This window comes from Mus caroli, chromosome 2 (assembly GCF_900094665.2).
Source record: "Mus caroli chromosome 2, CAROLI_EIJ_v1.1, whole genome shotgun sequence".
In the NCBI taxonomy this organism is placed as follows: Eukaryota; Metazoa; Chordata; class Mammalia; order Rodentia; family Muridae; genus Mus; species Mus caroli.
Window position 1 is genome coordinate 47,420,573 of NC_034571.1, and position 24,247 is coordinate 47,444,819.

Sequence of the window (24,247 nt, forward strand, 5' to 3'; positions counted from 1 at the left end):
GCCTCGAACTCAGAAATCCGCCTGCCTGTGCCTCCCGAGTGCTGGGATTAAAGGCGTGCGCCACCACGCCCGGCTACATAATTGATTCTTATGGTGGTTATATTATTACTGTTTCACACTTGTATTTCCTGTGTGTGCATATGCATGCCTGCATGTCATAGTGTCAGACGTCAGAGTCAGAGGACTCGTGCAGGAGATGGTTCTCCTGCCATGTAGGCCCAGGAGCAGATATGCTGTCAGCCTTAGTGCAAAGGCCCTTTTTTGCTTGCCATCATTTAAAAAACTTTTATTTCAAATTGCATATGTGTATAGTTGTACATAAATATACTCCTCTAGATGTCAGAAGAAGGTTTCAGATCTCATGGAGCTATATTCACAGGCAGCGCAGGTGCTGAGAATTGAACTAAGTAAGGCCTTCTGAAAGCAAGCTGCAAGTGTTGTTATCCACAGAACCCTCCCCAACCCCCAACCTCCTCCCCCACCCACCCAAGACAGGGTTTCAATGTGTAGCCCTGACTCTCCTGGAACTCACTCTGTAGACCAGTCTGGCCTCGAACTCAGAAATCTGCCTGCCTCTGCCTCCCAAGTGCTGGGATTAAAGGCATGTGCCACCATTGCCTGGCCTGCTTCATTTTAATGGCTATAAAATAATGGGGTATATATGCATTCTTCAGTGGCTGTGTTTTTTTAAAATTCATGTTTTCTCAGATCTCACCCCTTTTTATGTGGGCTATAATTTGTATTAATAAATTGTGTAAATAATTATTAATTACTGTTGCAATTAATAAGAAATCGTTTATCCTGTTAACAAGAAAGATCTGTGAATCAAATTACAGCACTGCTACTTAATGTAAGTTTGCCTGATAGTTCGTTCATATGTAAAGAGGAGTGCATATTTATGATGACCATGGTGCTGTAAAGATGGTTCAGATTTTAATGAAAATAGTAACATAGTGTACAGATTTGTTATTTACAGTACCTGTTGTTTTTCCCACTCTTTCCTAGTTAGAAAAGCTATTAGGAGAAATTGTTGCATGTCTACAGTTCAGCTATCTTGGAGCCTATGACAGTGAACTTCTTGAACATCTTTCTCCACTCCTATGCATAACATTTCTTCACAAGAATAAACAGATTCGGAAACAGAGTGCTCTGTTGTGGAATGCCACATTTGCTAAAGCGACAGCTCTGGTGTATCCTGAGGAATTAAAGTATGTTAGCATCACAACTTCCTGCAACTGCTTGTTCTATTTGATCATGTAAACTTGAATTTGGGTACAAATAAAATGCACAGAGAATTTAATTGTACCATTAGAGTATGTGGAAGCCTTTAAACTTGGGTTAATTGCTGTTAGACTTACTGATTTTAGGGAAATAGTATATGCCATAGAATATCCTTGAAAATAAACAAGGGCACAGAATCAAAGGTTATTAATAAAGCCAGACATGGGTAGGAATATTTAACTTTTGGTTTTGTTTCTGTCTTGTGTTCTTTTTTTCTCCTGTCCTGTCCTGTCCTGTCCTCCCCTCCCCTCCCTTCCCCTCTCTTCTTTTCCTGTGACAAGGTCTCTACATAAGACCAGCTGTCCTGGAACTCCTTATGTAGTTCGGACTAGCCTTCAACTCATAGAGATTTACTTGTCTCTGCCTCCTGAGAGCTGGGGTCAATGGCATGTGTCACAACATCCAGCATGTTTTACTTCTTTAAAACAAATTGAGAAAAAGATTATTTTGCATGAATGGGTCTTATGTCTATATGTGCACCACCTGTGTTGTGTGCCTTGTCTTTGTGGAGGCAAGAGAAGGTATTAGATCTCTCTTAGACTGTGGCTGCCATTTCTTTTGGAAGAGCTCGTAACTGCTAAGTCAATTTATTTCTAATATTTTAAAATGTGTGTGTGTTATTTTTAAACAAAATTACTTTATATACATGAGTATATATCTTTATACCATGTGCTTGCCTGTTGTTTGTGGAGGTCAGGGAGGGCATTGGATCCTCTGGAACTGGGTTTATGCATGGCTGTTAGCCACGATGTGTGTCTTGGGGAGTGCACCTGACTTCTTTGGAGGTACAACTTTTAACCACTAAGCCATCAATAACCCCTCATGAATTTTCTTTTTCTTTTTTTTTTTTTAAATAAGTTTTGAGTTCTTAAGACAAAGTTTCACATCTGTAGTATAGCTTGGCCTTGAACATGTGGTGATCTCTCTCATCTTCCAGAGGGTTGGAAGTGCCTTGGTTTGAAAGTTGAGGAAGTTTGGGAATGCTGTGAAAAGTCCAGAGAAAGATCCGAATATTGTCTAATTTCTCCAGTGTTGTAATAATGTGTAAAGTTCAAAGTCAGAGGTGTAAATTACAGGTTTGAGGCCAGCCTGAGATTCATGAGAACCACTTTCATAATTAAAGTAATATTGCCAACATTGCTAGTGCATTTCACTTAAGAGTTATCTATATCTATGTACTTTTTTAAAAGACCGATATTAAGACAAGCCAAAGAGAAAATTTTGCTTCTGCTGCCTGGTTTGGAAAATGTTGAAATGATGCACGAGTCCAGTGAACCGTATTCAGAATCGGTAAGTTTTTTGTTTTTTAACTTTTTGAGTAGTTTGATGTCAGTGAGCAGCAGTAATCAGAACTTGAACAGGAAAGAATTCAGTGACACCACCTTGTCTTCAGCCCACAGGAAATGGGGTCTTTTAGAAAACAAGCTTTCTGCTCAGGAACAGGGGTACCTATATTTCGATTCAGAAGGAAAAAAAATACAGTGGAGATTTTTGTTATGTCTAAAAGAATTCTCACCAGAGAAAACAGTTCAGCTTGTTAGTGTGTTCAGCATAAATCTGTGTGTCATAATTGTACACCCTGGTATAAGAGAAAAACGTGCTAGATATATTTGTGTTCTTTCTACCTATGGTTTATTAACCTTTATTCTGGAATGTTGAAAGCTTCAGTTTTTTTCTTAAATTTCAAGTCTGTGTTGAGTATTTGAGTCTAGTAGTAAGTATTGTTTTCGGTTCACAAAAGTAAAAGCTAAAAAGCTGACTACACACACAAGTAGATTATGTATCAGCACAGTCTTTTTTTGTTTTCAGTAGACTAGAATAGTCAGAAATTTATACCATTTAAATTGTGTAGTCATCAGACTGATTTTGACAACCTGACCAGAAGAAACAGAATAATAGATAGGTATTTAATGTGTTCATTTTTATCTCAATAGACAGAGAATTCACAATTAAATGTCAAGATAAGTGGCATGGAAAGAAAATCAAGTGGAAAAAGAGATTCCATTTTGGCACATACAAAGGATAAAAAAAAAAAAGTGAAACTGTCGGCCAAGGTATGTTTTCAGAAGTATATTTACTAGAATTTTAAATGTTAGCTTTGGAATAAAGAGCTATAAAAGTCAAAATAAATTTTGTTATTGTGATGGGATAATAGTTAAAGTTGGCAATGGAAGCTTGTAGATGTAGAAGCCCAGACTGATTTCTTGTTAGTAATTGCAAATCTGTATGATCTCAGTCTCATGGTCGTTCTTAGATAGAGTTGTTCTGGGCAGCCGTGCTGAATAGAGAGGAAAGGATTTGTGAAGAACACAATATAGTGCATGACAACAATGTAGATGTTTTGGTTAGAGCTTTTATCATACAGTTTAATCATTTTGGGTGATGTGCTACCTAGGTAAAACATGTATCTCTAACTCCATAATCTTTGCCTCCTCAGAGGCTCAATGTTTATTTCTGAATATTAGAGTTAGGAGAAAGAAAAGGACATTTAATTTTTTATTGTGAATATTGTATTGGTTTAATTACATGCTTGCGAACAGAGTTGGTAGGGTGAGACAGGAGAAGCATAAGTTTAGTCCAACCTGCACTGCATAAAGAGACCTTGTCTTCAAATGAGAAAGGTATTGATTTCATGCTTCTAATCACTATTGAAAAATAATGCCAGTGTTAGGAAACATAGAAGAATAAGAAAATAATTTGCAAACTCATACATTTATTTTTTTAATAATCCACAGCTGAAACTAGAATCTTCATCTCCAAAAATAAAGAGTGGTAAGCTTTTGGATGAGGAAAAGTCTACTGACTTTGTTTTCATACCTCCAGAAGGGAAAGAGACAAAAGCAAGGGTTCTAACTGAGCACCAGAAAGAAGTACTCAAGACAAAACGGTTTGTGACCTTTTTTTTTTTAAACTTGAGCTCTCTGTAGATAATGTTCTGTATCATGTGTGCATGCATTTTTGTTTTTGGTTCCTGGTGAAGAGATCTTACTTAGGACATTGGTTATGCTAGGCAAGTGCTGTACCACTGAGCTGTTACACCTAGCCTGAGTATATTAAATTTTAAAGGCAGATGGTGGACTATATACATAGTGGGGCTTTATAATATTTTAATCTTACCTAGAAATATGCCTAGTGTTTCTAAACTTTCTAATTTTTTCAAATTGCTTATAAACATCCCAAATACTTCCCCCCTCCCGCTTCCCTCCCCTCCCCTTCACCTCTGAGAGGCAGTCTCCGCCCCCCACACCCCCCTTCCTCAACCCCCACAGCATACCCCCTACCCTGATTCATCAAGTCTCTGCAGGATTAGGCACCTCTCTCCCACTGAGGTCTTTTTTAAACTGCCTTTCGTGAGTTATATGAATATTGGAAAGGAAAGTAGTTTCTTAGGGAAATCTATATGTATTTATATGAGTCACTAAATCTACTTTGATAGAATAATTTTGATGGTGGGAATGTATATTATCAGGTTTTTAGAATTTTTATAAATGTTTTTCCTAGGTGTGATATTCCTGCCTTGTATAATAATCTGGATGCTTCACAGGACACTTTATTTTCTGCTCAGTTTAGTCAAGAAGAATCAATGTAAGTATAAATCTTTTATGACTAATTTTCTAATTATATAATTAAAAAATAATCTAATTTGTCTATTTATCTTAGGGAAAGCTTCACTTTAACTGAAAAACCAAAAGAAGATGCCAAGATAATTAAGGTATAAGTGGTGTTTGAACTTCAGGGTCTTTACAATCATTCTTCTATTAGATTGTGTGAATCATAAGGTTGTAAATTATAAATACAGATATTTTATTTCATTGTTTAAATGTGTCTCCTAACTCTTTACCATACACTAGCAGAATTGTACAGAAGTATGCATTTTAAATACATTGTAAATAAGATTTTGCACTTGGAAGCTTTAAAGCAGTGTCTGAGGTAGCCCAGGATGTCTTTGCGCTGCTGGTATGGAGCTAAAGTTCCTCTTAGCTAACGTGATCTCCCTCATCTTCCATCAGTTTTGGCCTCAGTGAGGCTTTAATTGCATCATCAGTTTAAAGTATGGTAACTGTTCTTTACTGGTACTTTTGGAACATTCACAGTACTTTGAAAGTTAGTACCTGTACCAGAGTTTATTCTTAAGTTTCCCAAGAAAATTTTAATTATTACAGTATTATATTTAAATTTTCCAAGTAAGTGGTGTTACTTATGTAATCTCTGTGCTTTTATTTAGGAAGAACAGACGGAGAACACTATTTTCATCCCTCCAGATGCCCCGGGGAACTCTGGAATAGATGAACATTCTGAGAATGCTGCTTTACCAAAGTGTGGTGGCTCTGTTGCTGAAACCAATCCAGAAACATTGATCACTGGTTTTGATGCTAGAAAAGAAGCATTAATTTCATCAAAGATAATGTCTGCTGAAAGTTCATCTAGTACAGAAACTTCGGTGGTCAGCAGTAGTTCAGTTTCTAATGCCACCTTTTCTGGAACTCCTCCACAGCCTACAAGTCGGAGACAAACCTTTATTACTTTGGAGAAATTTGATAGCTCAGAAACTAGACCTTTTAGTCCATCCCCCTTGGATAACATGTCTTCCACTGTTACAGTGAGAAATAACCAGGATAACACAACTAACACTGACATACCACCAAAAGCAAGGAAAAGAGAAGTGACGAACTCAAAATCTGATTCAGAAAATTTAGCGAATGCAGGTAAGAAATCAAGGCGGAGATGGAGTAAAGCTGATCAGTCAGTTACTAAAAAGTCTAAGCCTTCACTGACATCTGAACAGGAAGAGCACTCATCCGAAAATAACTCTCCTGATTTGCTCAGTCCAACAGAACATGTGTCAGAAAATGATGGTCACCCTTCTGAAGCTACCCTAGAACATAAAGATGGAGATCCTAAACCAGCAGTAGAAAGTGCTTCATTGGAAGACTTAACAACGGAAGAGAAAAATGTAGGCATTAATATGGAATCTAAAGAAAGTACAGCCTCAGTTGTGGCACCAACAGAACAAATAGTAAATGAAGATAGTCAGGCTACTGCACTAGCTCCAAATCCAAAAACACTCCGACGGTCTTTGAGGCGGCGTTCAGAAGCAGGAGAGTCTTGCAGTGACAGCCAAGAGAGAGAAAGTGGTCAGCAAAAAAAGGAAAGACGAAAGGAAGAAGAAAAAATAATTTCCAAGAGTCCGTTGCGTATCAAAGATGATAAATTGCCCATGCAAAAACTAACTGATGAGTCACCTATACAGGAAAATTTAACTGAAAAGGGAAATACTTTTCCTGAGAGAACTTCAGGGGAACCCAGTGTTAATGCTGAAATTGACCAAAATAGAAGAAAACCAGACCTTGAGAATGTTAGTTCTGAAGGAGGTGGTGGTACCCTGGACAATATAGATAAGTCGTCTGAGAAACCTTTAAGAGGGCGGACACGTTATCAAACAAGAAGAGCTTCTCAGGGTTTGATTTCTGGTGTTGAAAACTCAGAATCTGATAGTTCTGAGGCAAAGGAAGAAGTTTCTAGAAAGAAACGATCAGGGAAATGGAAAAATAAAAGCAGTGACAGTGTTGACATTGAGGAACAAGAAGAAAAAATGGCTGAAGAGGAAGTTAAGAAAACTGCAAATCAGACACACGATGGTCAGGCAGTTCCTGATGTTGATAAAAACGCAGCTGCTCAGGTTTGTGAAAAAAGTACAAATAACAGGGTCATCCTCCAGGATTCTGCTGGCTCTGCAGATTCACTGCAAGCTCCACCCACAGGCGAGGAGAAAAATAAGATTAGCAAATGTGTAGACAGTTCATTTGTAAGTCTATCTGTGCCAGAGTCAAACCTCAGGACTAGGAATGCCAGTAAGAGATTATATAAACGAGATACTGATAGTAATGTGAGGGTATCAGACAGCTCTCTGTCTCCCGAAAAATTCACCCCAGTTGAATGCCAACACAAGAGAAGTAGGAGAGTCAGGAGATCTAAAAGTTGTGACTGCTGTGGCGAAAAATCACAGTCCCAGGAAAAGTCATTTATTGGGTTAAAGAACACAGAAAGTTATGCTATAAAGAGTGTGGAGGAAAAAAAGACAGATCTACAAGTACCCGAGGCTGCACCTGAAACTCGTGAAGCTAGTGACCATGCTGAAACAAAGTTGGAAGGTGAACAGCCCCTTGGGAATTTTCATTTGGGTCTTAAAGAAGAGACTTGTACTACTGGTGACTCAGTTAAGTCTGAGGCTGAATTGGAAGACCCTTCCCTTCCATCGGAAATAGTAACTATGAAAGAGAGGACTTACGATCCAGACCCATGCAGTGAAAAAGACAGTGCTGCTGAGGACCCATGCTTAAGTGAGTGCAAAGACATTCCACAGAGACAGCTTTCAGAGAACAGAGAGGTTGACGTCAGCGATGCAGGGAAGGCATGCGAAGTAATAGCTGGGTCCAGTCCAGAGGGAGTTGAAACTATGGAATTAAATGTAAGAAACGATGCATTTGTAGCTGCTGCCTCTGAAAAGAGTACCCAAATGGATGTTTCTGTAAATGTGGCAACAGAGGAAGATAATAAAAAAGATGAATGTGAAGCAGTCACAACTGAAGTGAATGTTGAAGGAGTAGCCACTGAGGACTTTAATTCAAGTATGGATCTTTCTGATACTCCCATACCTGTAAGCAAGGATGTTGAGACTGAGCATCCAGCAAGTGGGGAAATAGAGGGGGATAGCAATGAATCTGACTCAGGCTCATGTGAGGAAATGAACAAAGAAATGGGAAGTCACAAAGCCCAGATGAGCACTGAAATTGACAGTGCCAGGGTAAAGGAGACGGACATATTTGCCAGTGCCTCTAAATCTGAAGAAGCACTGATTGGAAGAGTAGACGTCAACACCCAGAGCTTTGTTAGTGACATTGAAATGAGTTCTGGAGAAAGAACTGTTAACTGCAAAACTGAGACATCCATTGAACTTAAGTTAGATGAAGCAAAATTAAGTGGCAATGAAGCTACAGTGGAAAATGATACTCTGCAGGAAGTTTGCTTTACTTCAGAGAAAGTGGAGAAATTACCACAGTGTCTGTTACTTCAAGTGGCTTCTGAACTTGGAGCAGAAAGCAATACTACATCTCCTGAAAAGTTAGAGCTGGATCCTTTTGGATCAGTAAGTGAAAGTCCTAGTGGTATGCAGGCACGCTGTGTCTGGTCACCTTTGGCTTCTCCATCCACAAGCATTTTAAAGAGAGGACTAAAACGATCCCAAGAAGATGAGATCTCACCAGTTAACAAGGTAGGAGGAATGACACTAATGAATCTAATGTTTGCTTGGAATATGTGGTCACTATGTGAAACCTAGTAAAGGACAGGGTATTAGCATCATGGCCACTCCCCATGGGAAGGTCAGGAAGGGTCTCAGGTGGTCTTGCACCTCACACTCAAGAACTTGATGTAGGTGTACACGTGGGACATAATGGGAAGCTCTCATTTAGGATCTTCCTTTTCTATAATCCAGCTCATGGAGCCAGATTTAAGAAGCCAGGCAGCACTGATTATTGTTGATCAAAAGGGTCAGCACTTAATATGTGTTTGGACTTACTAATATGAAATATTCTAAGACAATTAAAATATTTTGTAACTACCCCATTTTTTCTTTCCTGTAATCCTTATCCTCCTTTTTCCATTGTGGAGATTAAATCCATGATCCTGTTTATATATGCTCTATTACTGTACCACATTGCCCAGGACTTAGGTTTTTGAGACTTAGGTGACTGCCACCAAATTGATTCTCCCCTATCCAGTTTTTGTTCCTTTTCAAGGTTGGGGGAATCCAGTACACAGTGTTGAGTATGTTTGGGACATGGCACGTACTCGGTCACTGAGAGATTCCCAGGTGTTCATTTACTATTTCCTTAATGTCTGTTTTTCCTGCACTTAACTATACACATGAAAAGTTTCAGGAAAAGGGATTATCTAGACAATTGCTTATATAGGTTAAATGAATGAGAAAAATGTAACCTCTGCTTGACGTAAAGCATGTCCTAAAATGATGTCATGTTGATCTTTTCAACTTCATCTTGAAATTGATATCTGATACTATAGAATATTTGTTTGAACATATGTGTATGGTATATATAAAGATAGTGCTTTGATCTTTGCCCTTACAAGCACGTATGTTTTTAAATCTTTTTTGGTGTGTGTGTGTGTGTGTGTGTGAACCTCTTGTTTTCCATGCTGACCTTGAACTGTCACTCACGCCTCAGCTAGGGTTATAGTGTGTTTCATCAGCATTGGCTAACAAGTATATATTTTTCGACTAATTTTTACTACATTTAGTTATTTGTATGAATGTGTTAGGATATGTGCACAGTATAGTAGTGCAGGTGCCTATAGAGACATCAAGTGCTGGGCAATTTTAAGCTGCTTAATGTGGGTGCTAGGACCTTTGAAGTGCAGTGTGTGCTCTTTTTTCTGTTTTTGGTTTCTTTGAGACAAGGTTTCTCTGTGTCCTGGCTGTTGAGTAACTTGTCTGTAGACTAGGCTGGCCTGGAACTCATTAGCCTGCCTCTTCCTCCATCTCCAGGAGAGCATGCACATAACTGCCCAGCTGCAGTATGAACTCTGAACTCCTTTAGTTTTATAATCTGGAAAAAATAACATTAAAAAGGCTTCTGAGCCGGGCGTGGTGGCGCATGCCTTTAATCCCAGCACTCGGGAGGCAGAGGCAGGCGGATTTCTGAGTTCAAGGCCAGCCTGGTCTACAGAGTGAGTTCCAGGACAGCCAGGACTACACAGAGAAACCCTGTCTTGAAAACAAAACAAAACAAAACAAAAACAAAAAGGCTTCTGAGACTTTGGAGATGAAATTGTTTAGGAAGATGTAACAGCTCTTGATTTTTGGTTTGTTTTTGTTTTTATGAAAAAGGGCCCTCACTATGCAGTTCTAGCTGGCCTGGTGTTCACACATTGGTAGCTATATGCTTTTTTTTTTTTTTTTTAAAAAAAAAAACAAAACAAGTTCATTGTGGACTGCAAAGGGTAGTAAGGCAGTAACTAGATGACAGAATTCTGAATTCTTCAGAAGGCTTGTACAACTTAACTAGAATAACTATTGTACTACTGTTTGATAGGAACTTAGATTTAGTGTCTGTTTCTGTCTCTCGTTGAAGACAGGGTCCTGCTATGTAGTCCTGGCTATACTTGGGAAGATTTAATTTCTGTGGTAGATACTTACAGGTTGCCCACTCTTAAGAATCAATCCTAGAAGATATGGAATGATATTAATAATTATATGAGGTCTCCGCTATATATTTTAGCGAATAGATCAATGTGAACATATTGTATTCCTTTAGAAGAAGCCAAATCAGCCATAGTGAGGTTAAAATAGATAAAAATTGTTGCCCTGTGGCCATGATATTTGTATTGCCTTCAGGGGCACAGGAGACAGCTTGGGTGATCTCATGTTTGAAAAGCAACCATGAGGACCTGAGTTCAATTTCTAGAACCCACATTTAAAGTAAGAATCCTGGGCTGGGTGGCATGTCCTAATAATATCTGTCTTGGGGAGACAGATAGCCATATTCTGGGGTCTTCTGCTTAGTAAGCCTAGTCTACTTAGGGAATTTCAGGCCATTGAGAATCATCTCACAAAATTAGTTGTACAACACCCGAGCAATCACCCCGTTCAAAGTTGTCCTCTGACTTGCACATGCATGCATTCACAAGTTTACATCGATGATTAATAAGATAGACCAGAAGCCAGTTACTACCATCCATAGTATGTATAATATAGTTTATTGGTTAACTAAATCAAATTATACAGGATTTTAAAAAGAAATTTAATTTTTTTGGTCTGTATGTTTGTATATGCAAAAGGCAGTGCTCTTGGTGAGGCCTGAAGAAATGTGTCAAATCCCGTGGAGCTGGAGTTACAGACTTAGGTAGAACTGGCTTGTTAATGTTGGTGCTAGGATTTGAACTCTGGCTGTCATTATGCAACTGGTGCTTTTAACACCCAGGCTGTCTCTTGAGCCTTTGTTTTGTTCTTTGAGGCTGAGGTTTCACTATGTAGTTCCAGACTGGCCTCAATTTGGTGATTTTTCTACCTTAGTCTCCTGTGCTGGGATCCTAGGTATACTCTGCCATTCCTGTATTTTGTTTTTTGGACAGGGTCTTTCTGTGTAGCTCTGACTGATCTGGAACGTGGAAATCTATACCGTGCAGACCAGGCTGATCTCAGACTGCCTCTTGAGTACTAGGATTGAAGGTGTACACCATCACATCCTTTGTATTCATTGTACATTGCTAATTTAAAGAGTTAGATTCAAGTTTTGATCACTGAAGAAGTACTGTAGTACTTAATAATTAGAACTAAACAATTAGAATGAGCTGCAGTATTAGGCAATATCTGAAAGATGGAACAATTGTGCAGGAGGGTTCTAGTAAAATAAGCTTGGAAATACTTGCTTTTGCACGAACTCAAGGTGTTGTCATCTTTTGGCAGGGGATATAATCCAAATTGTTTTACATTTAACTCATGGATTTACATAGATGTTTGTAAGGGTCTAAAGTAAGAATATAATATCTTTTTAATCACTAGTCAATTGTAAAAGTGCCAATTAATGACAGGTGTTGTCTTCTTAATGAAAACTTATCTTGTACTTTCAGGTTAGACGAGTCTCGTTTGCAGATCCAATATACCAAGCAGGATTGGCAGATGACATTGATAGGCGCTGCTCTGTTGTTAGATCTCATTCTTCAAATAGCTCTCCCATAATAAAAAGTGTTAAAACTTCACCTACTTCACACTCTAAGGTAAGCTATGGTCTTCAAAATATGCATATGTCTTTATTTAAACTTGTATTTGAAGATCAAGAAACAGTCTTCTTTGCTTTGGATATATTTTGCTTTTTCATGGAGAAGGCTAAGGCCAGTCAATCAGCTAAATATCACAGGTAAATCAATATTTTATCCTATTCCATTTTCATTTCCTAAAATTTTACAAGGATGATTTTACTTGTACAGTTTAACTTGTAACATTATAGTTGTCTGGGGTTCTGAGTGTTGTTTTTCTCTACTTCTGTCTAGCATAATACCACTTCAGCCAAAGGACTTCTGTCCCCAGGATCACAGAGCTCTAAATTTAAGAGCCCAAAGAAGTGTTTAGTAAGAAGTGCTTTAGTTTTTATGTAATTTTATACTTTCATGTTCAATCTTGTAACCTCTACTTAATGGCTCTTGAAATTTTAAGATTACAGAAATGGCCCAAGAATCCGTGCTATCCCCAACAGATAGTGTTTACCCAGCTTTGGTGAACTGTGCAGCATCAGTTGACATCATTTTACCTCAGATTACATCAAATATGTGGTAAGAGGAGTAGGCGTTTGGGGTGTCTGTTTGTTTTTCACCTTTATTTTGAGGCATAGTATTGCTAAAATTTCACAGTTTGAGGAGGGGTGTTTAGCTACTGAGGAAACTGAGGTAGGAGGATCACCAGGCCATGGCCTGCCTGAGATGTAGTTGTAATTTTCTATAGTAATGATGGAGTAATCAGGGACTAGGATTGAAGCTCAGTTGGTAGACTGCTTGTTTAGAATTGACGAGGGTATAAATTTCACCCTCAGTACTGCATAAGCCAGAAGTGCTTTTGCCAGGAGCATTAGGGCCAGCTCAAGGGCATCCTCTGACAGATGTCCAGTTTGAGGTCAGGGTTACACTGGATTGTTGATTTCAATTTCTAAGACTTACAATGTGAAGATTTTAACGAGGTTCACCTGTATGAACCATGTTCATATAGAACATAAGTTCTGTGTTCCAAAGAGTTCTTGATTTTGGATCCTTTCCTCCCTCCATATACACTGGGATTATAAGATTGAATTGCCAGGCATGGCTTAGGGGGGATGACTTAATGGTCAAACTTCTCAGTGTTGAATTAGTTGGTATTTATTCCTCTCACACTTTTTTTTTTTTGGAGACAGAGTTTCTCCAAACTGTGAACTCACTCTGTAGACCAGGCTGGCTTCGAACTCAGAAATCCACCTGCCTCTGCCTCCCAGGTGCTGGGATTAAAGGTGTGCGCCACCACGCCTGGCTCGACGACTAAATGTTAAGGAAATTGTTACATGTTTGGGAAACAGATAATTTCTTTAATTACTAGACTGATCAATCAGAACATAATTCCTCAGTAAGAAACTCCTTATTCTCCAGAGAACTCTGTCAGACATGCATATAGAAATTAGAAGGAAGTCACATTAAAAAGGGTCTAGGATAGGATAGGTTAAAAAACCTAAAAGTGCATACAGCTATTGAAGGACCTGATCCACAGATAGAAAAGAAAGCTGGTGTGAAAACATGTCACATTCCTGCTGTGCTGGGCTGTGCTTATATCTTTGTATAAGCACAGCAGAGCATATCATTGCTGTTATTAAAGTGTTACAAGCTAGAGGAGAATTGTATTTCACTAGATATTTGCTTATCACACTATATGGGTTAGGTGGACTCTATATAAACTCTGAGTTTAAGTGGAGACGTGCTCACAGATAGATATTTTATCTGTAAAAGCATAATTATGTTTTTCCTTTTTTTCAAAAGGGCAAGAGGTCTTGGGCAACTCATCAGAGCCAAGAATATAAAAACCATTGGCGATTTGAGTACGCTTACGGCATCTGAAATAAAAACTCTGCCTATCCGTTCTCCAAAGGTGTTTAATGTAAAAAAGGCCCTCAGAGTATACCATGAGCAACAGGTAAAAATTGGTCATTTGCCTGCATGTATGTCTGTGTACCATGTGTGTACTCTACTCTTGAAATTACTTGATTTTTGTATTTTTGATATTTAAAATTTTTTTTTTGCTAACAGGGCTTAGGGGTTGCTTTTCTCCTTTGGTTTTCATAAGAAATCTTTTAGATTTTTATATGGCCATATTTTTATTTCATTTGTGCCATTTTGTATAGGATTGTTGAGTTATGAAAACTTTGAGCAATTTCTTTGAACAGTAGTCTATGAAACCTGGGATACCTTATAGTAGTTTTGTTGTGCTGTTGGCTCTTGATTAGGACATAATGCATAGTGAGCAGGGCTCTACCAGTGAGGTATCTGTATCTTTGAAAACAAAAGCCACTGATTTCTACCTTTTCCACATTCCTGAACTTGGAGAATTTTACTAGCCTTTGATACTATGTTTTCTAAGAAATTATATTATATAAAATAATAAATTTCTAACTCTTAGGAAACACTTGGGGCAGAAGTCACACTGTATAGCTCTGGCTGGCCTAGAACTCCCTAGAGACTGGGCTGTACTTAAACTCAAAAACAAACAAACAAACAAAATCCAGCAAGATTGTTTCCAGAATGCTGGGATCGCAAAATTGCTCCACCACACCTGCCATGATACTATATATGTCCAGTTTTAGTAAATATTTTTTAGCATCATTAACTGAATTGATTATGGATTATGGGGGCATTTCATGTTTCATGTCATTCCTGTTTAAAATATGTTTTGTTCTGTTTGCTACTGTTTTAAATGCATAATCAAGATGAAATCTCGTGGACTTGAAGAAATTCCAATTTTTGATATTTCTGAGAAGGCAGTAAATGGAGTGGAGAGCAGGACCGTCTCCACTGATGAAGAAAGGTTCGCCTCAGGTATGCTAGACAAGCACGTTAGTTTCATATGGAATAAGTGTTCTTGGTAAACATAACTTTGTTAATGGTTTTACATCTTTTAAAAAGGTTATTTTTAGTATATACACTTTGTATGTATTTGTGTACGTTGGTTCCTCTGGAACTAATATTAGAACAGTTGTGATTTGCCATGTGACTGCTTGGAAATGAATCCTGGTCCTTTGGAAGGATAGACTTTTAAGTACTGAGATATTTCTCCAGGCCAATGCTTTAATTTTAATTTGACCACAACTATTAATTCATCATATTCCCCTGCTTCCCTCCCCTCCTCCAAGTACATGAGGGGAATACCTATTTAATTTTAAGTGTGTCTAACTGGTTTTCTCTGTGTCAGTGTTTAGCCCATCAAGGTATAGATAAGTATGGTAACATTTTGTTCAGTTATTTTATGCAGAGTAACAAGCTATGATAGATTTTACTCGCATTGTGTTTTCTTGATCATGTTTCTCATAGCTTATTTCCTCTCAGTATGATTGGAGATACAGATCAGTTTTTATAACTGGTATGGATTTAATATAAAAAAAAAATATATATATATATATGTGTGTGTGTGGATTTTTTTTCCTCTTATAGATTTGATTGATCCTGTGACCCTAGATACCCCATTGTCTAAAAATCTTGTGGCACAAATTAGTGCTCTTGCTCTTCAACTGGACTCAGAAGATCTCTACAGTTACTCTGGAAGCCAGCTATTTGAAATGCATGAAAAACTTGGTACCATGGCAAACTCTATAATAAGAAATCTACAGTCGCGTTGGAGATCACCAGCCCATGAAAATTCTTAGTATTTTAAGAGAAATGTAAAGTTTTTTCATCATCAGATTTTATTTTTTGGCTTTTAGAAATATTCACACCATTTAAAGAGGACACTTTGTAAAGTTGATAAAATAATCAAATCCTGAAAGGTAATGAATTACTAGGTCATTTTTATAAGTTCATTAGATCTTCCCTACTGTATTTTCTTGGCCAGTACACATAGTTTTTTAACAAGTTTAAATGTTACTGAAACTTGAAAGCAAAAGAGATATACATACCTTTTTTTTCATGCTTTAATTCATGCATATTTTGGTATAGCTCATGTAAAAGATTTTAATTAAGATAGAAGAAAAGTTTTATTTACACTTTATGGAGTTGACAGAGATGTTTATACTCTTTCAAAATATTTATATTTGTTGTGCCTGGTGGAACACCTGTACTGAGATGCAAAAGAATGAGAGCATTTCCTGAAGATTACAGCCGTAGAAAATCTTTGAAATACCAAGTTTCAACTTGTGCATTAAAATAATAATGCTTAATTCACTAAGATTCTGTTCATTTTGCATTGACAAATACTTGTGCAGCAGCCTTTGTGAAAATGTGTTCTTATGAGGTATAGTGTTCACCCTTAAATGCATGACTCTGTATATTATGTATAGAAGACAATGTTTTTTAATTTATAAAGTTCAGCCTTCATTAATCGCATGGGTTTTTCTGCAGCTTTTTGTGAATACGATTGTTTTGTGTAATAGAAACATTTGTGTATATTTAATATGAAAATATCCATGTGGATAGTAGGAGTATTTCATTGGACCTACTGTGGATATTTGTAGGAGTCTTTATCTACAAATAAAGCAACAGATAGTTTTGTACTTAGTTAAAACATGAGTTTATTTTCTCAAATGTCCAGAATAATTAAAATTATTGGAACCATAAAATGTTACATGCCACTACCTTTTTTCTTATGGTTTGGAAGAGGATCCCAGCCACTAGAAAATGTGCCTCCCTCATATTTCTTCTTAATGGAGAGTTACCCTGGATATTTTCATTGCAAGTTGTACTATAAACTGTAGAGATAACTGGTTTTTCACATATATTGAAGACTAAACTTGGAAGAAATTGGAAACTGCCATTTTTTATATGTATGTATTTGTTGAGTTAAAAAATTAGGATATATAATTAAACCATTTGTAAATTTCACCAAGTAGTTAGTGCCTGCCTTTATATATTTGTTTCATGGGTTTTGTTTGTCTTGTTTTTTGTTCTTGAGATAGTCTTTGTACGTAGCCCAGGTTAGCTTTACTTCCGTGATCCTCCTGCCTCTGCTGTCAGAGCTCTGGAGTTGCCTGTGTTTGCCACTATGCCGAGCTGTGTTTTATGTCTACCCAAGGGTATATTTTGCTTGTTTTCTGAGTAAAATTAGTGAGTGAGCTTAGTTTCAAACTTAACCTCTGCTTAGAAAGACACTGCCATTTAAAGCCGGTGTCATTTTTTAGTTTAAGGTCTCCCTTTTTCCTGCAGAGATCCGCCACCCCTGCCCTTCGTAAATAAAGTTGGTGTCACTTTGCATAAGCATAAATCAATACAGATATTTTGGAAATAAGTGTATTCACCTACAAAGAAGGCCATAAAGAATCTGGGATTGTTGCACCAAGGACCTAGGAGTCAGTAACAAACAAGAAAAAGACTAGTGTTTAAAACAATTGATAATGGTGGTTTGCATTGTCAGGTCACTGTATGTAAGTACTGAGGTGTGTGTGAACACCTCAGAATATAGTGAATGGGAGTGATTAGCAAGGAGGATGCAGGTGGATGGATGGCTCATTGCACAAACTGCATTCTTTTAACTCTGGTTTACTCACTTGTAGGCACAGCAAAGTTCTTAGGGAGCTCAAAGTTCAGCAGGAAGGGTGGCAAATAAATGATTTGCTTAAATTCCTGAATTTAATAACAGCATATATCTGAGTGAAGTCATAGCTCAGTGAGATGGTGTTTTACCATAGGTCAGCTTATTGAATCTTCCCTATTCTTAAGGTTGAGTCGCGCCTTCTTTTCAGTATTCCTGGCTTTGCTTTTTTTTTTTTTCTGTCTGTTAATTCCTAAAATAACAAAAAACATTAATATTTCTAAGTTGACACCAAAGAATTGTTTTACTATTACATGGAACCCCTTCAGTTCTTTTCTAATGGTTAATTTTTGTTGTTGGTTTTGTTTGTTTGTTTGTTTGTTTTTTGTTTTGTTTTTTTGAGACAGGGTTTCTCTGTGTAGCTCTGGCTCTTCTGGAACTCACTTTGTAGACCATTCTGGCCTCGAAGTCAGAAATAGCCTGCCTCCCAAATGCTAGGATTAAAGGCGTGTGCCACCACGCTGGGCCTCTAATGGTTAATTTTGTTTTTTGTTTTTTGTTTTTGTTTTTGTTTGTTGTTTTTCTAGACAGGGTTTCTCTGTACAGCCAGACCAGGCTGTCCTGGAACTCAGAAATCCGCCTGCCTCTGCCTCCTGAGTGCTGGGATTAAAGGCGTGCACCACCACTCCGGCTGGTTAATTTTTTAAAAACATAAGAAATATTGGCTTTCAGTTGTGATGCCAACTATTTATTGTTATTTAAACAATAAATCTAGGGCTGGCTGGCTGGCCCCGTGGATGTGGTGCTTTCCGCCCGTCCTGGTTGTGCCTTTGAGTGCCATTCTTGATACATACACATGGTGGACCAATAGTGGTCCTTTGACCTCTGTATGTATTTGGTGCGCATGTATATGCACACACAAATATGTAATTTAAATTTTTAAGATATTTTCTGTGCATGATTATTTTGTCTGCATGTATGGATATGTACCATGTACATGCCTGGTGCCTGTGACAGTCACAAGAAGCCACCTAATCCAAACTCGGGTTTTCTGAAAGAACAGCAAGTGCTGTTAATTGCTGAGCCATCTTAATCCTTTTTTTTTTTTTTTGGTTTTTCGAGACAGGGTTTCTCTGTGTAGCCCTGGCTGTCCTCGAACTTTAGAAATCCACCTGCCTCTGCCTCCCGAGTGCTGGGATTAAAGGCGCGCACCACCACGCCTGGCATCTTAATCCTTTTTTAAAAGACTCTGCAAAGTGTATAGTTTTTCATGTCTGCGAATATAGTTGATTTTCATGTTCAAACTGAGTTTATTACTAAAGATGCCATTCTGTTTCAGCAAGTTAAACTACTGCTGAGTACTGCAGGGTCTTATGTTGCATTTCAAATAGTGGTGATGGATCTAATTAATAGGGCCAATACAGTTTGTAAATAGAATTTAAATCTAAAGATTACAAGCATGGTTGTTGAAACCATGGACTCTTAGTACAACTTAAAGGTAGCCAGAAACTCCCATACTTAAGGGTCACTAGAATGTCAATAATTTAAAATCTTAATTGAAGGCTGAGGCATATGACATCTTTGTGCTGAGGTCAACCTGGTCTACAGAAAAGAACCTGTTTTAAAACCCAATTAATCTTGGAGAAAATAGGTCTTAGAAACACATTTAAGTTAATGTTCTGTTCTGCAAATAATAGCTGAAGAGTTTTGTTTGGCCTACACATATGAAAATGATAAAGTATTGGTTTTGAAGTCAGGGAAATATTTAACATGCTTCCAGACTTGACTGATTAAGAGTCAGATTTCATTTGAATATTTGTACTTGGTTTCATAAGTAGTTTGTCAGGTCCACAGGCTGTAGAACAATTGTGGGCATTGTTGTGGTGACATTTGACTGGGCAGAAGCCTGTTTTTATTACCAAAACTCTAGCTCAGGCTGGCTTGCAACTCAGTCTCAAACCCTCTTGTTTCAGCCTCCCAAATGTTTTTTCAGCATTTCATAGATATCTTAATTTTGTGGTGTCTGATAACTTAGTTATGGTTATGTTTTTGTTGTCCCTGGCTTTATATTAAAGTCCATGTCCTTTAAGTTTAAGATCTGTAATTCCTTTTAACAGTGCTCTTACTAGCTATGGAACTTCACTGAGTTCTTAGAATAGATGATAAATGTTATAATTTTTTCACATTTCTTCCTATAGATAAAAACCTTTCTTCAATTAAAAGAAATGACCTGACCTAAGATGTTAAAAAGAACAACCTCTGCCATGTAGCTTTTATGCTTCAGTTATAGCAGAGTGGATGTTGTCTTTGTTAATTTGTAATTGGGTAGAGAACTAACTTTTTAACATTAAACACATATGCTTATTAGTGCACAGGGAAGTGATAGAATGAGGGGGAATCAGGTGGGCTGAATTTGATTTTGAGGCAGTCTTACTTTAGCCCCAGCTGACATCAAACTTAGGACAAATTAGGCTGGCTGACCTCTTGCAGAGATCTGTTTGCCTCCAATTTCCCTATGTAGGCATTAACAATGTGTACTACCATATGACACTCCCTTAGCCAAAAATTGATGATAAAACCTTTTGGTGGAAGAACAAGCAATCCTGTAGTTAGAAAAATAGTGTTTGGCTTGGAATGCTTCTCTGTCATGTATAACACTACCTTTTCCCAATTAATATGATTATTTTAAAATATATAGTCAGGGATGTGGTAAGCAACTTGTCTAATTCTAGCCCTGTGGGGTAGAGAGCAAGAGTTCAAGGCTGGGAAAACTATTTTGTACATAGTTTAATAAAAAATGTCTAAAGCATTTTAGTTTTTATAGAATAAGACTTTTCTAAAAAACTGGAATTGAGTATAGAAACCAAAGTATAGTAGGAGAACTTAGTCACTACAGCACAATACGAACGATGTCTTACCTCTGCGTTTTGTGTTTGTGTGTTTGTGTTTTGCCTGTGTGCACCATGTGCATGATGTGCCCACAGATGTCAGAAAAGGGCATATCTTCTGGAACTTAAGATTAAGAGTTCCAGAAGGTTGTGGTGGTAGGAATTGAACCTGGGTCCTCTAGAAGAGCAGCCAGTGCTCATAGTCACTCCAGCCCCACTGTCTCTCATTTTAAGCCGTTGGGAAGAATTTTTTTATAAATATTTTGAAGCAAATGAAGAAATAGTTCTATATTCTTGGTATCCAGAATTAGTTGTATTGTGGCAGTCAGGCTGTGTTTGGCTGCTTTCCTAATTTGGTGACAGTTAAGTAATCAGAAATTAGCCTACTGTCCTCAAGTATTTATTTGTCTCTTAATTTAAGAGTTTGTCAGTTATCCTTTTAACAGGATAATTTTATTCATGTTTGGTATGTGGTCGATTTAGTTACTGCTAGACTCGTCTGAAAGCCTTTCCTATTAGCCATAAAAGTTTGCCTTTATAAGATAGTCATGGTTGGTTGTGATTGCTTTACTCGTGTTCTAGTACACATATAGTATGAAACAACTACTTATTTTTGGTGAGTTAGTTGCTTTCAGTTCATTTTAAACACTGTTCTGCTAATAGCCTTAACAAAATATGAACCAGTCATTTGTTAATATTTTGCTGCCCTTGGTGAAAGTTTAGTTTATACTGAAAGTATACTTGATGAGATTCTCTAATTTTACCTTACAATTTAACAGAAATATCTGTTAGTTATATTAATAACACCAGTGCCTGAGAAGTACGGGCACCATTCTAAGGGGTTGCATTAGTAACAGGCTTGGAAACAAGCAGCCTCCTCGCAGTATGTCGGGCACGTGACTGTTGAGAACCTTTGCTGCAGAGTAAAGTTTCTCATGAGTAATTGGGAGTTGGCTGTAATCATTTGCCATTTGAGAGTGATTATTTTTAAATGTACTTTTATTTAAAATAAAAGTATAAAACTTATTTCTGGTGTTTATTTTTGTTCCTTGATTTTGAAGTCTGTTTTGTATTATTGAGACTTGAGGGGACTAAGGATGACATGACTGAGTACCAGTATTTACAAGCATCATGGATGCCAACAAAGAGTAACCCCCACCCCGAATTTACCTGGGTGGCTCTGGACAGTTTCTGGTGTTTGTATTTTGTTTTGTAGGTTTTGTAGGTTTCTAAATTCATAGTTATTAAATAACAGCATTTATTTATGTGCTATTTTTTGTGGGCACAAACTAGGGTCATTTGAAACTATGGTCATTTGGAAAGTGGTAACCTTTATTGTCTGTAGTCAAGTCTCTGGGGGCATTTTCTTGGTTAATGATTGAGGTGGGAGAGACCAGCCTACTGTGGATGGTGCCACCCTTGGACAGGTAGTCCCAGATTGTATGAAAGACAAATCAAAGTAGAGTTTCTCCATGGTCCCTGCTCCATTCCTGTCTCCAAGTTCTGCTTTGCTTGAGTTCCTGCCCTGGCTTTCCTCAGTGATGGACTGCGATCAGTATGTATTATATTGCCATTGGTGTGATAAAATACTGTAACCAAGGCAACATAAAAAGGCTTAATTGAAGCTTACAGTTTTATAGGGATTGGTGTTAATCATGGTAGGTGGGGAGGGAACTTGTTGCAAGAAGGCATGGTACTGGAGCAGCAGCTGAGAACTCACATCCAGACCTATATAAACATCATGGGACTGAGGGAAGCTCTTTGAGAAACCATAAGCCTTCCCTCCCCTAGTGCCATACCGTCAATAAAAAACTTCCTAATTCCTACCAAACTACCGACAGAGTATTCAAATGCCCACAAGCTTTATGGGAAACCTTGTATTCAAATTATCACTGCATGTAATTTGACTGTTAAAATAAATGTCTATCCCACCCCTCAAAAAAAGCCAGGTGGTATGGCATACACCTTTAATCCCAGCACTCGGGAGGCAGAGGCAGAAGGATCTCTTAAACTTGAGGACAACTAGAGCTGCAGAGAGAAAACCCTGTATTAAGTAAAAGAATCTGACTAGTATAGAAATTGGTAACAGAAGCTTGGGATATTGCTGTGACAGACCTGGATATGTTTGGAAGTATCGAATGGGAAAGCCTTTGAGTATTGAGCATTCTGTGGGTACTTGGAAGATAGGGAATGGTCACAGAGGTTCAGAAGGAAGTTTGAGTCCTTCAAATAATATTCTTCATTTGAGTGATGTTTTATATTAAGAATCTGGCTTCTGATCATCTAAGATGGAAGAATCTGTAATGCTTTAGAGCTCCGGAGACCAGGACCACTGAAGTGAAACTTTGGTTTTACCGAGAATTGATGTTGGTTAGCAGGGTTGAGAACTCTAAAGAAAAGGCCAGCACCATTGAGGTGAAATCTGGTAAGTATTCCTTGTGTTCAGCAACCAGAAGTTGTCCTGAAGGCACCAAGGAGTCATTTCAAGCTGTCAGTTAAGTCTCCCACATAGTACTAGTTTTGGCTGCATGGAAGCCACAATATTGAAGCTACTGAGAGAGACATTTCTATATTGGGAGAGTCCAGGACTGTGGCAGGTGTGGAGCCAGCCTGAGATTACAAAACGAGCTTCTTGTACTGCTAGTGGCAGAGCTGAAGAGGATCTTCCTACATAAGCCCTTTGGAGCCAGAAGATGGTGAGTCCTAGAAAATAGACAAGAACTTTGAATTGCACTGAGATTTTGGTTTTGCTTTGATTGGAACTATGACCTGATTCTTCCCTCTTTTAATAACAAATTAACTCTCTTCTCCCAGGCACTTTAGTTGCCTTTAAAGACAGCTCAGACTTTTATTGAAGTGTTGACTGTAAAGTTATACTTTTTTTTTTCCTTTTAAATTATTGATTTGGATGTTGATATGAGATTTGGGTACAGGGAAGTGTTATGGTTAAACAGATGATTTTTTATGTCAGATTGACAAGGGGTCAGTTGCGCTGGTTAGTTTTACTTGTTACAAATGAGCTATTTGGAAAGAGCGAACCTCAACTAAAAATGCCTCTGTAAGATTGGCCTATAAGACAAATTTGAGTTATTTTCTTTTTAAAAGAAATACTTGGTTTCTCCCCCCCACCCCCAAAGATTTATTGTATGTATGTGAGTACACTGTCAATCTCTTCAGACAGAAGAGAGCATCAGATCCCATTATGAATGGTTGTGAACCACCATGTGGTTGCTGGGAGTTTAACTCGGGACTTCTGGAAGAGCAGTCACTGCTCTAAACCACTGAGATGTCTCTCCAGCCCAAGTTACTTTCTTGATTGATTGGTATGGGAGGGACCAGTCCAGATGCTCCTGGGCTGTATAATAGGCCAAACAAGCCATGGGAGTCAAACCAAATAAGGCTCATTCCACCATAGCCTTTGATTTAATTCTTGCTTCTTCCTGCCTTGGGTTCTTGCCTTGACCTCAAGTTGCTGAGGCATGCCAATGATCACAGTAGAAAGCAAACTGTAATAGAACCCAGCAACTCTACTTGGAGTCTGTTTCAAAGATGTCAGCTTGGGTTGAAGACAAAGTTCTGGACCTCTTTCCAGGTTTCCTGGTCACATGGGAGAAGAGCAGAGCTTGGGGGGGGGGGGGAGGCTTACAGAAGCATCACTCCAATCTTTGTATTTAGCATCTCCTCCTGTGTGCCTTTTTGCCCACATTTACTTCGCTTGAAAGGACAGCAGACTTATTTATTTGGCTAATCTCATCTAAACAAGAATGGGGCAGGGTGGGTCATATAATCCAAAACATGCTTAGGCATGGGTGTT

The 24,247-nt window shown here is 38.1% G+C and overlaps 1 protein-coding gene across 6 annotated transcripts in view; it reads left to right on the forward strand.

Moving 5' to 3' along the window:
• Rif1 (replication timing regulatory factor 1) overlaps positions 1-16,632 on the forward strand; it is a 48,598-nt gene extending 31,966 nt beyond the window's left edge. For 4 of the 6 annotated variants that reach the window (XM_021150360.2, XM_021150370.2, XM_021150381.2 and 1 more), the window contains 13 exons: positions 1,006-1,208; positions 2,472-2,571; positions 3,216-3,335; positions 4,017-4,168; positions 4,783-4,866; positions 4,942-4,993; positions 5,507-8,554; positions 11,929-12,075; positions 12,349-12,426; positions 12,512-12,627; positions 13,852-14,005; positions 14,796-14,904; positions 15,517-16,632. In XM_021150360.2, the coding sequence (XP_021006019.1) occupies positions 1,006-1,208; positions 2,472-2,571; positions 3,216-3,335; positions 4,017-4,168; positions 4,783-4,866; positions 4,942-4,993; positions 5,507-8,554; positions 11,929-12,075; positions 12,349-12,426; positions 12,512-12,627; positions 13,852-14,005; positions 14,796-14,904; positions 15,517-15,728 (4,575 nt within the window). In that variant the 3' untranslated portion in view covers positions 15,729-16,632. Of the gene's footprint in view, positions 1-1,005; positions 1,209-2,471; positions 2,572-3,215; positions 3,336-4,016; positions 4,169-4,782; positions 4,867-4,941; positions 4,994-5,506; positions 8,555-11,928; positions 12,076-12,183; positions 12,216-12,348; positions 12,427-12,511; positions 12,628-13,851; positions 14,006-14,795; positions 14,905-15,516 lie in introns of those variants that run through there. The other 2 variants (XM_021150374.2, XM_029473529.1) reach the window with 2 other exon arrangements.
• The last annotated feature ends 7,615 nt before the right edge of the window (positions 16,633-24,247 follow it).